Source organism: Triturus cristatus, chromosome 7, assembly GCF_964204655.1.
Source record: "Triturus cristatus chromosome 7, aTriCri1.1, whole genome shotgun sequence".
In the NCBI taxonomy this organism is placed as follows: Eukaryota; Metazoa; Chordata; class Amphibia; order Caudata; family Salamandridae; genus Triturus; species Triturus cristatus.
The window spans coordinates 96711984-96725184 of NC_140590.1; the positions used below are offsets into that span (position 1 = coordinate 96711984).

Sequence of the window (13201 nt, forward strand, 5' to 3'; positions counted from 1 at the left end):
CTGTTGCGGCCCACTCGCCAGTTTAATACGGAAGCTGGCCCAGGCTGATAGTGATTAAGATAGTCACATGTGATCAAATATTGGTTAAATGTTTGGATTTGAATACCGATGTTATTATTGCGAGTCCCACGCTTGAGTCAAGAGGTGCTGCTGCCTTTCATCTTTGCCTTCCTATTCGACAACAGCTGGTGTAATGTTTTCTTTCAAATCATGGGTTTGTGTGTCATACACAACATCTTTAAGGTCATTGAGACGTTTGTCGGACCTCATGTGTGCCTTACACTTCCAGGTTCAGCATCATGGGTACTAGTGGAGAAATCCCGGCATATGGAATTTTGTTTCCCAAGAACTGGTTGATATGTCGCTTACGTCATTGAATTGGATGACATTTGCATAGCAACAGATGATAGGGCATGGATGCAGGTGGCATATTTGATACTGGTGCAAGATAATTATGGTTTTACCGTAGGAAACAGGGAGGTTATGCCCAGGTTCTGTCATTCTTTGCCACCGGTTTCTAGCACATTGATGGGAAAGTTTAATTTTACACTTACTCTGGGCAATTACAACGCAAAAAGAGGTGCTGCGAAATATTGTGGAGACTGCATTGTGCAATTGGCTACATCAGCGGGCACCATATAGAAACAAGTACCATGTACACCCGGGGGGCGTTTCTAGCTCTAAAAGGAAAGTTGAGACAACCCAGTTAAGTTTCAGTGCAAGGCCACATTTGCTGGGGCAATTCCAGGCGTAAAGCATTAAACCAGTCAGCCCTGGGAATTAGGCAGGCGTACGATTAGCTAAGATTTTGTTCAAACTGAGGGAGATCATATCGACCATAATTAATAAGTGGAACCAGAAAAAGCTTTACAAAGCAATACTGTAGATTTCCGGTAGAATCCTGTATGGATAGGCTTCAGGGATAAGGCCATGACCTTTCTGGAAGGGGCATCCTCCCCGACCTGTGTTGAACTGGGAAAGGAAGTAAGGCGGGCTTGTTAACTCTTTATTCCACCTGCGTTGGCACATCTTGTCAGGAGTGATTGTCAAAGGTTTTGCACTTCAGCCAGGCTAGGTTAACACCCATCCACTCCCACCTAATTGTCATGGTGATATTGGGCCGCATATACACAGCCCAGTATTAGGCCCCTGGGGTTGTCAGTGTCGTGAATTACTAAATCCTACTGAACTGGAGGTGTGATCGGGTTTTCCACTAGCAGAAGTTTGGGAGTGCAAGCCTCCACCTAGGGGGGTGGCTGGCTGAATTTGATGAACTACTTCAAACGTTTCACAGCAATGCACGTGGGAGAGTGTCAATTACCTGTGCATACTTTAACCAGACACCCCAGAATGAGAGTGTCAATTACATGTGCATACTTCAACCAGACAACCCAGAATGGCATGCCCTCATCTACATGGTAATAATTGAGAGAGCAGAGAGCGACCATACCTCTTGAACTTTGCACTTCAACTTTCTAGTAATGGAACGGGCTTAACACCTTCTGAAATGAGCATGACCAGAGATGTGCTGCTTTCCAACGACATTTGACAGGTTAGATGGGCAAAGCTAGCGGAAAAGCCAGATGGATTGTCATCATTTAAGGCAGACGTGACCCAGGTATTGGCAAGATAGAAACACTGCCAACTATGAAGATGTGAACGAAATCATAACTGGGGCTCACAACAAATTATTTGATAAAATAAGAAGTTTCTTTTTCAAACCACTATGTCAGGTGCCACGAATTACCTATAGCGCAGCAACACCGGTATAACAAGGACTGTAGGCAAACCAATTAACTCCTTGCAGCAGCAATAAAGTCTAAAAGCTAGCTTCTATCCAACAAGCAAGGAAATTGGATACGCTGTCCCAGTGGAGAGCAAGAAAAGATTGGGATGAACAGCGGGACTAGTATAAGACTCTATCATCCAATTTAATGTAACTTAATTTGCAAGTAGAAAGGCAAAAACGAGGAGATGTTGCTAAGATAGGGGTCAGTTTGTAGTAAACAATAGGATAATACTATGTGAAAGGAAGCAAACGTAGGGAGTTAATGGCCGAAAAGGTAAACATGGCAGAGTTAGCAGTTTTATCGATTGTTCATTTATTTGGACTGGCATGCTGTAGGAAGGTGAGATTGTCTCAACGAATCATTTGCCAACAATGCTGTCACCAGCTAAGGTTTGTGGCAGTAACCATTCAGAGACAGTGACATGAAGCAGCCAGGGACAGTGAGCATGTGTTTCCCGTGTGCTGGGTGAGAGTACATAGACAGAGGCTATTGCCCCCGTACTGTCTGATGCTTATAGCTTTTAAGGGCCCATCCCCTCAGTAGATACCCGTGATGTCAGCTTGTGTTTATATACGTAGGGAAAGTGGTTAACTCGCACGTTACCTTCACCCTGCTTATTGTGCTGTAGCGGTTGGGAACACACACTTCCAAGCCAGGAAGGCCCCTAATTTGGCCAATTGAAAAATCATAATAGGATTGCAGGTCCATGAGCGCCTATTTCACCAATGCCTTGTTACCCATGCCATATTTTCCAGGATGAGAAACAGATTTAGGTGTTGTTCTTCCCGCTCAGCCTGTCCTTGGGGCCAGGGAGTTGGGAAACGTTCACAAATTTGGGTCATCGAGCTGACAGATGTATTCTTCGGCAGCTCAGTCAGACATATTGGCTTTATCCGGAGTCATGAAAAGGCGTCCATATAGCAGTTAGGTTAAATGTTTTGCCCTGCCGAGAAATCATGCAAACCTCGAAGCAGCGGCAATTCGGGCACCATGACGCTATCAATACATCACCTTTGTAGACAAAGTGGAAATTAAAACCTTCTTCATGCTAGGATATGAAGGGTATCGATGGATTGAAGAATTTCAGCCATGGTTCAGTTCTGGCTCCATATGTAGGTGCTAGATCTTCCCATAATTACGTCAGGAAGATCTGCAGTCGCATCGCTAAGAAAGTTAGGGACACCATTCACGTCTAAGCTGAACGGCAGTGGGGCCAAAAGACATCCTTTGTCTGTCTGCCCTGGGCTCCTGAGTAATGTTGCAAATTAATGCGGTCATGTACGGGTTACAGAACAGGACCCATAACTTAGCCCAGTAAAAGGTAGCTCGCACCTATAACAGTGAAGGGAGGAAGGGGGGGCTCTGGCAGCGACGGAAGCCTCCCCAGAGCTGTGGCGGAGTTACAGGGCGATCTGGAGGCAGAAGGGTACAGTAAGGGTACCTCTGCGACAGTCGGTACAGTAAGGGTACCCCTTTCCGGCACAGTAAGGGTGCCCGAGCCAAGGTCCAGGAGCCGAAGGAGGTTCTGGGAAGACCGCGACGGCGCCCCGTTAGTCCTTCGGGCGGTTGGGGGGCCTGACCAACCGGGGGTGTGCCATAACACGCTCCGCCCCCCGTAAAAAGGGGGCGGGAGTATTAGACAGATCACGTGATCCAAAGGAGGATCTGAAAAGTGGATCTGAAAAGTATGTGCCGCGCTGTCGGGCATCGACCCACCGTGCGTGCTGGCTCGTAAGGCGGGCGGAGCAGCGAGGGGCTGCTTGCCCTGGATCGCCCGTAAGATAACCCACTCTATCGTCATACTTATGTTGTATGAAATAAACCTGCAGCAGTTCTTCACCCATAACGAATGTGTCAGTGTAATCCTTGGGTGACGTCTGTGCATGCGTGTTGAGTGGAGCGGATGACGGTGTGGTCACTATGCCACTGGCCCCGTCCCACGCAGGGGGACATTAGCAGGTCAGCCTTCTAGTGGCCACCCGTCGGAGCCTCCCCCCCTGGTTCCACCTCTCTCAGGACAGGATGCCGCGCCTCGGGAGGGGAGGCCCCAATCATTGGCCCTGCCGGGGGAGGCGGGCCACTGGGCGGGGCTAGGCCTATTTATGCCTCCCGCCTATGCAGATCGCCCTCTGCTTCCTGTTTCCCTCCTGGCCGCGCGAGATCCCACCCTTTCCGCTTACCCTGCGCGGCGTAGGCAGCGCACTACTGGAATGTTATAATGTTTTTTCTTGTGTTGCATGCGGAGTTACAGGGCGATCTGGAGGCAGAAGGGTACAGTAAGGGTACCTCTGCGACAGTCGGTACAGTAAGGGTACCCCTGTCCGGCACAGTAAGGGTGCCCGAGCCAAGGTCCAGGAGCCGAAGGAGGTTCTGGGAAGACCGCGACGGCGCCCCGTTAGTCCTTTGGGCGGTTGGGGGGCCTGACCAACCGGGGGTGTGCCATAACACGCTCCGCCCCCCCGTAAAAAGGGGGCCGGAGTATTAGACAGATCACGTGATCCAAAGGAGGATCTGAAAAGTGGATCTGAAAAGTATGTGCCGCGCTGTCGGGCATCGACCCACCGTGCGTGCTGGCTCGTAAGGCGGGCGGAGCAGCGAGGGGCTGCTTGCCCTGGATCGCCCGTAAGATAACCCACTCTATCGTCATACTTATGTTGTATGAAATAAACCTGCAGCAGTTCTTCACCCATAACGAATGTGTCAGTGTAATCCTTGGGTGACGTCTGTGCATGCGTGTTGAGTGGAGCGGATGACGGTGTGGTCACTATGCCCAAAATCAACCCTCCAAGCCCTTGGTAGCAGGAAAAGATGTAGACACCCCACTATCCTGCGGGGAACAGTATGTTTTAACAAACAAAACAATAGCATGCTGACAGTTGGGCCAATGGCTGCTTGCATTAAAAATAGAGGCACAGTCAAAACTACAAAGACACTTCAGGACCCTAATATTATTCAATAACCCGTGTCCATAAGATGGCCTGCATCCGAGCAGTAGAAGAACTGGCAGCATGTATGGCTGGCGCTGGACTCCCAGTCAGGCTTTCCTTCGCACTGCTGCCTGATTTATATGAGCCAGGATGATGAGAGCAAGCCCATGCGTAGAATCTAAACAAAAAAAGGAATTTGTCTTGCTTCAAAATGCCCTCTGAAACTGGTAAAAATGTCCGCCTCGCTCTACAAGAAACAAAGCGTGGGCCCAACCCAATTTTCCATCACAATCCCCCAAGAAACGCCGTTTTTAAAGTTACTTAAAGTGCGAGTATTTTTAGGTCTCGCTGCGCTGCATAGGAGAGACCTAATGCCATCGGCACAGCTTTGGGGACAAAAACGTGCACGCGTTGCATTGCTTGCAATTATTTTATTTTTTTGGATATTTATATAGCGCAAACTCGACCCGAAGGTATTGGAGCGCTTTACATAGCACCGTATTTACATTACACATTCAGGCACGGGGAGATTAAGTGATTTGCCCAGAATCACAGGATGTGGACATGACCTCGAGGCGCGAACCCTGGTTTCCTGCACCAGAGGCGGCAGCGCAGCCGACGGACCACATCCTCTCCCCAATGGCAACGCGTGCACGTCTGGCGATTTACTTGCGGGAGCGCGCGGCGCCCTATGGTGGCGCCATATGGTCGCACGCTCCCGCCAGGGAATCTCGCAGGCCCCCTCCCCTGCGCGGAAAAGTAAACAAGCATTGGCATAGCCAATAGGTCTCGCTTTTGGGACCTTATTAGTATGTTTACTCTTGTTATAATCGCGGCATGTAAAGCGCAGGTGCCGCGATTATAGCAAAAGTAAAGAAATAGATGTTTTTTTCTATTTCTTTACTTTTGCTATCATCACGGTACCCGTGCTTTACGTGCCGCGATTATAGCAAAAGTAAATATACTAGTAAGGTCCCAAAAGCGAGACCTATTGGCTATGCCAATGCTTGTTAAATATGCAAACAACAATATAAGTAGAAGGGAAAACCTCTTCAACTTACAAGGCGCGCGCCCTCTATCCTGCCTGCTTTACAGCGGCGCACACGCACACTGAAGAATCAACTTGCTTTTATAGGGAAACTATTATACCATGCTGTCGCGGCTCGCAATACTCGGGGGGGGGGGGAGTCGGGTGCGGGTCACGCGGGTGAGTTTAAAATAGAAAACAAAACTTACCTGGTCTGGACCACCTCTGTTCCTGGGCTGGGGTCCTGCGTTGGGGGCTTCTTGACGCGTTTTGTTCTGCTCTGTCCTGGGCCAGTCCCGCGCCTTCTGCACAACAGCCCACAGGCTGCGCGGTGTCTCAGGCAGCCAATCCAGACACTGCATTAGGAGCGCCAGGGTTGGCTATGGCATGGAGATGGCCCGCCCATTAGGCTGCTGCATGAAGCAACCCTTGGCCTCTCGGGTCCCCCCTCGCTCTCCCATGATAGTAGGTGGCTGGCCTGTAGTGCGCATGTTCGGGCTGGTCATGAAAATGACCAGCCCAAAATCAAACATGCGCACACTATTGCAATCGCTGCTCTGCTGTCATGTCACTCAACCCTTAGTAACCCTTAGTTGCTGCCACAGCCAGCCCCGCAGCCACCCCCACCCCCTTCAGCGGCCGATTGCCTGAGACTGGCATGTCGTCTGCGAGCGGAGCGACAAGCGACTAAGTTGCTTGCCGCTTTTGCGTGAATGGGGCCATGTGGCTAGTGGGGCAATGCCCCAGCACCCCAAAGGACACACCGCCACTGCCACTAGGAAATCGAACATCAAAACTCTCTCAAGAGCCACTCCACTGAGAGTCAGGTTTGCATGGGTAGTTGGGTAGGGGTTGAAAACCATATATTTTGTCTTGCCGAGGTTAAACTCAAGACCCAAAACAATCCAGAAGAATCCAGACCTCTATAGGGGATTTCAATAATAAAAGGGTAGTGTCTGCAAACAATAGGGTTGGGATCTTAACCACGGCAAGACGTGGGGTGTCACTCATACTAAATCACTAATATATAAGAGAAAGAGGGTAGGGGCCAGCACACACCCCTCACTTAGTCCCTGATTATACGGGATGGGATGTGTTAATTCACCCTGGGGCCCAAACAATGGAACACTCTTCCCCTGGCTACCAGGGCCAGCCCAACAGGACAGGAGTCCAAAGGTCATGTGCTTAACTGTTTATGCAGCCAGGGCATTTAAATGGGCTGGGTCCCACCGGCTCTCAGACCCAGTAGTATTTTAGAACTGGCATTGAAACGGGTCCCTATCAGGGCCTATATTCATGCCTTTGACTTTCAAGGGATTTCTGAACAATAAATGCAATAGAGTTTTAGGTAATCCATGTCAGTGATTCAGTTCTGGTTTGTATTTCACATCTTTAGAGTGTTAGCTATATCTGGGATGTTGCTTTTTTTGTATGTTTTGTGGCATATTACTCTTGTATGCTGCATGCTGTGGACTAAGCCAACTTCAGGTGTTTATAACAGCCGTGACTGAGAGCCTTGGACTTGAGACTAAAGTCAGTTTACGAGCTTCTCACAAAACCTGTCAATGGGATCTTCAAAATACATGGTCAGCCAGTCGTTGACTTTTCGCTAAACAAACAACCATTGAAAAAGCCAAAAGTCTTTTCTAGTTTTAGGTGTACTTATGTTGCTGTGTTAATATATGGGATACAATAACAGAAAGCTCAGAGAGAAACCAAAATACTGGTCGAGTGGCACACAAACACAGACATTGTTTGTGTTAAAGTCACGGCCGTAGCTGCATAGACCACACCCCTTTCAAAGATCCCCCCACACATTTTAACTCATTTAAGCTCTTCATGCAGTTCTTCCTAAGAGCACAACTATGTCAGTGTCAGTTGTGCCTATGTACCTCAAGCAAGCAGTCATTTGCCTGTTACACTGACCTGTTAAGATGTTTCAGGTTCTACAGTACTCACATATCTATGACCTTGTTGTTTTCTGTTCCACTCCACCCGTTTTCACTCCCATGTACTAAGTGCATTCTTTTTTTAATGTACAACACTGTTTTTTGTAACATTACCTGCTGCTGCATTTAAATAAGCGCATATGTTATTGTATTTATTAAATGAAAGTTTTTTATTTTAGCTTTCTTATCTAGGGCTCTTAGCCTCAGCGTATCAGTGCTCTGTACAAATATACAACATGATGCACAGCTTTTTACTGGGACCTGTTAATAAGTAACCATAGTAAATAACTGATAACAATGATGCATCATCCATGAGGGTTACCTGGTTTGGAGCCAGTTCCAGAGAAGGTGGCACACTGGTCCTCATTGCCTACACAAAGAACGTCCCCCTCAGTTGTGCATCCGTCAGAGGACTGGTCCGAGAAGCAAGCTGGACACTTGTATCCATTCGCCGTCACATTTAAAGGTTTCTCTAAAGGAACAAGGAAAATACACCTCAGGGGTTTCTCCACTACATTTGAGGAATAAAAAATGTCACAAAGGTGATGATTTCTGATCCAACTTCAACAGAATGAGTACCTGTCCTTACACGGACCACATCGCTCCCGCTAAGACTATCTCAGTTAGCCTTCTACATGAGGTAGCTACTCATTTCTCAAATCTCCCATATAAAGAGAAGCCCAGTGTGCACATACAGTTTCCAGAGAGTCCATCTGTACGTCTCCTCTACTGGGGACATGCAACACCAAATGTCCTGCCAGTCTCACTTGCAATGCCAGCTGTCCCAAACATCTTTATAAATGAATCTATTGACATTTTCCCCAGAACCTCTGACCACAACACTGTGGCCAGTGGACTCCACAGAATACACTTAAGAGACAACCCCATAGACCTCATATAATGTAGACTGTGAGGCCTTTTCACTCTCTACTTGGGTAGTAAAGCCATGCCATCAAGGCTGATTCTTGGGAAAGTCTATAATAGAGACTTATATAGAGCATAATAAAGTAAAAAACACTCAATAAACTCAAGATGGAAAAGGATTTTATTTACAGGTGTGTTAAAGAGTAAATTAAACAAAATATACAGAGAACCCTGAAAGGTCCCAACACTTTCTTGGATTGAGAAACAGCATAGAACACTTATATAGTGTGCAGGCACTTGGGTGCTATAGCATTGGTGTCCCAATGGGCTATGCTTGAGTTAAGCCAGGATTAGTTGGGACTTGCTACAAGTGATGCAATGTTATATTATTGCAACAATCTTGTTGAAGCTTCAGCTACTCAGTTTTTAGTGAGAACACTGTTCAAAACCTACTAAGGTTGTAACTGGTTTTTAGTTTATAGCAACTAAGGGATGTGATAGTGGATCGATACTCACTGTGAAGTCCTCCATTGATTATGAACAGTGTTACAACACTACAGGTCACAAGTGAAATCTTCTAGTTGTAAGGTAAACTAGTCCCCATGGGAACAGGACTTTAGGATGGATACCAAGCACAAAGAAAAGTAGTATCATCTCTGTAAGTTCCACCATCTAGTCTTCATATTTGCGTCCTTGATTGTGGAGATTGATGGCTCTGGGGTGGGCTTTATTCATTGAAGAATCCTCCCAGGGTTGGACTGGAAATCCAAAGCAGCCCTGGCAAATTTTGTCAGACCAGCCCACCCCTATGGTGCATAGCATGTGCAGAGAGAGAGCATGACCACTACAAAGGGGAGCATTGGTGGGGGGGAGGAAATGGTGCATTGTACAACACATTTTTCACTTTATATATTCAATTGTATTAGCTTTTAAAGCATAGTAAATGAGGACCTTCATGTGCACCAGGATACGGCAATCTTAATTGGGGCTATTTAATGATTCCCTCAATATCACCTTTCAACAGTGCCTCTCATCTCTGCACAGCCTCTCTCTCACATGTATTCTATTTGTTTTATATCACCTTTCATACCAGTGGAGAGTGTTGGAGCTCTTCACACACATATACAGAGACAATGTATCATACATATGTAATCAGAGTATAGAAAATGTTACCTAAGGCAAAGGGAACTTTAAGATATAGGATTCACATGCTACTTATACGGGTAGGCAGGTTTTAAGAGTGATTGGTCTGGAGAAGCACAAATCAGAACATAACAAAGTGGTTAGGGTTGGTGTTACTAATATGGATGTATTTGTACCTGAACAAAGCTTTTTTAGCAACATCAGGATAAAGAAAGACTAGAAAAAACTTAACTTTCCAACCTATACCATGCAGCTTGCATGCAGCTCTTTGATGGCAGTTCATAGCTCACTGTGCTAGATTACCATAGCAACTTATGAACTGCACAGTCACAAAAGAATCTCTGTGACAAAAGAAGTAACCAAATGAGCTATACACATAAAATACTGTTCTGTGAAATGCATGATACATGTTCTTTGCAGCAGGCATATTAACACTCTGTGCTACCTTCAATTACTCAAATCGGCCACTAGACAAAATTCCCATCACTCTCCAGCAGGTACTTCAATCACTAGAGTAATCTTGACACTTTTATTGTTGCCTGAAAATTGCTGAGTACACAAGAAACTTGCAGTGCTTTTTAAACCATCCCCCACTAACAAAACCGCCCCCCACCCTTCAATTCACCAGAGGAAATACCTGATGCCCGGTCGGGCCAATCCAGCCTCGCATCCCCCATATTCTTTATCCTGCTGGGCCTTGTGCAGATCATCTTATTATTAGGACAGCATATATTTTTTGAAGAGGGATTCAACTCCTCCTTTCGCAGATGAAGTCAGCTTGTCTACTCCTCACAGCTTACACCAGCCAAGCATATTCTAAGAGTACACGTTTTGTCCCGGGGTTGTAAAATAGCAATCCTCCAAAAGTTTATTTCAAAGTAATGCACTTGTTTTGAGCTGGTGCAAAGATGTCCAAATGAGAAGCTCTCTAGAGTTTGTATCCCCCTTTAGTGGTTTAGTGGTCAGGGCAAGAAGTCTGACACAATCAAGTGCTGTTTTATTTTATTAGGCCAGCCTCTTTTCAGTCAGGGTGAAGTACATCTCATTATTGTGTGTGGGCTCCACAGGCTTCTCTGGTGACCACAGAACAACTGTCTCTTCCGGGCTATAGATCCAGGGTATGCTATCTCACTGGAGAGTCGTCCATATTCGTAACCCTTATCAATACACAGGCTTTTCACTATTGGGCTTGAGTTGGTATATTTTCTGGTAGAGTTTTTGTAAATTCCAATTTGACTGGACTGTCAACTTACAGCAATGACTTAAATTCTGGTAGGATCTACTGCTGGTATTTCTCTTCCTCCTCCATATATGAAGGCACCTGAGATAGTGCTCCTGTCATACCTAGACCTACCAAGGGACTTCCACGTCACTGGGTGGAAGCATACTCAAAGTGGTTTCTTGTGGCAGCTTGTGCTACCGTTAGCACTTTTCTCTGCTTCTAAGACCCTTGCACAGCAGGCATTCCATACCTAGACCATATTTTACGGCAAGAGTAGATGGTCTGGACATATCATCCATCTTCAGCTGGACATTGCTGATAGCCTCATTGGTTGCAATGATTATGGGCCAAGGGATTGTGAGGAACTTCCTAGACTGGCCGACTGTTTCTGAAAGAGACAAAGTTGGGCAGGGAGTTGTGGTGTTACAAGTGAGCCAACCTGATGCTGTTTACAGACACAGGCTCCTGGTATTCCTGGCTGTTGTTTGGGGTTTGAGGTTTGGTACTTTACCTCCTATCCAAGCCATCCAGAGCCCAGCTCTATAACCTCAGTGGGGCTTCTAGATCAACTCCAATAAATCTGCTGGATTTAAATCTGTACAGCTGAGGGACTATTTGGGATATTACCTTTTAAGTGACCCTGTGCCCCACAGCAATCACGCCTTCCCCTATTGATCTGAGTTGCCTCCTTCCTACCTCCGCCATTCACATTTTTAAGAATCTTAAAAAAGGGAATTACTGTTTTCATTTGTGACATTTCTGCCTTTTGCCAATTGTTCTTGTCACCAAGGTTGCTTTTTCTGGCCTCCCTGTTCACAACTCACTTATTACAATGTGCTGTAAATAATGTAATGACACTGCTCTGTGTATGAATCGTGACAAAGATTTTCTGAACAGACGTAGCAAAATTGATATATACACATCAGATTAAGCAATCCATGAAAGGTTGTCAGTTGTTTTCCCTTCACATACCGCCCAACTTTTAAAAATTCCATTAATTAATGCTTTCCAATTCACATTCAGCATCTTAGGACCTTTAAATTGTTTTAACACTGATTAGAACATTGGAAAGTTGGGCACGCCATTGAAAACAATGGAGTGCTCTGGGGCTCTAATGGCCGATAGACGCCCTGAGCATCAACATTCCAGGATTTAACAAAGGCCTCATGATGCCCAAGGGGATTTAAACCCCCTCTGCCTTTGTTTTACAAATTATAACATTTGATCCTCTCGGTCGGAATGTTCTAATACCCTTCGAGCCCTCCGTAGCCAGCTCTACTAGCCATTAAAGGTCCACTTCCTTGTTATAGGCCCTCGCCTTCCGCTCGGGGCTTTAACACTGGAGCAGGCCTTTAATGGCCAAGTAGAGTCCGCTATGGCCGACTCTAAGGCTATATTAATGTTGCACCCCAAATCCGAAAATGATAAAAACCTTCAGGTGGTTCTACTACGCTCCATTGAAGCAACGTTGCCTGCTAAGGAAAGTGCTTAGTAAAAGAGCTATATATTCTCATCTACACATAACGGAAACAGGTTAGGCGCCATTTAAAAAACTTTCACCCATGAACCGTGTACTAGCCTGAGATGCCTCTCTCCCCGGAAGGTGCTACAGTGAAGTTCATACTGTCTCAATTCTAGGGCATTAGCCAGCTTTATCTCCTGTATCTGCCTCTTTCTGCTGAATGTCTTCCTCTTGGTCCCTTTCATTCTGTTTTATCCCGTGTGGCTTTACTTCTTTTTCACTAGCAAGTCTTTGTTTATTGATTTGAAACTCTATATCCCACTCGCCCTCTTTGAACCTCCACCTTTCCCTTTATCTTTCAAAGTGTCCGGTTCTATCTATGGAGGCAAGCACTGCTGCAGAGTTAGGGATGTGCCCAGTGGGGGGCAACTGGGGCCCCAGGAATAACAAAGGAGGAGAGTTAGAATCTGACAAGACTATACCTACTGCTGTTTCTGTGCTTGTGATGACAATATTTTCACTATTAAATGTTTTGAAATTCATACTGATATTAATATGTAATGCACAAATGTACTAGGTGTGTACTATTCATGTTTAGACTGACCACAGCTAATGCTGGCCTCATTTTAAAATGGTTAGTGTCTGGCTGCCATCTTGTTCCATGTTGTGTATCTTTCTTTATTTCAGGAGAAACTGAACCAGCAATCTCAAATGGTGTCACTATTGTTTTAGTGTTCCTATGTGAAAAGATGTATTTACAGAATCTTGGACCAAGCATATCTATGAAAATAATACATTTGCGTTATCTTCATGTACC

General features: G+C 46.0%; 1 protein-coding gene across 1 annotated transcript in view; it reads right to left on the reverse strand.

Annotated features, from left to right (window-relative positions):
- Positions 1-13201, reverse strand: part of LOC146808910 (uncharacterized) — a 46423-nt gene that overhangs the window by 12181 nt on the left and 21041 nt on the right. Inside the window, exon 4 of the mRNA XM_085614802.1 lies at positions 8016-8165. Within this exon, the coding sequence (XP_085470928.1) occupies positions 8016-8165 (150 nt within the window). The remainder of the gene's footprint in view (positions 1-8015; positions 8166-13201) is intronic.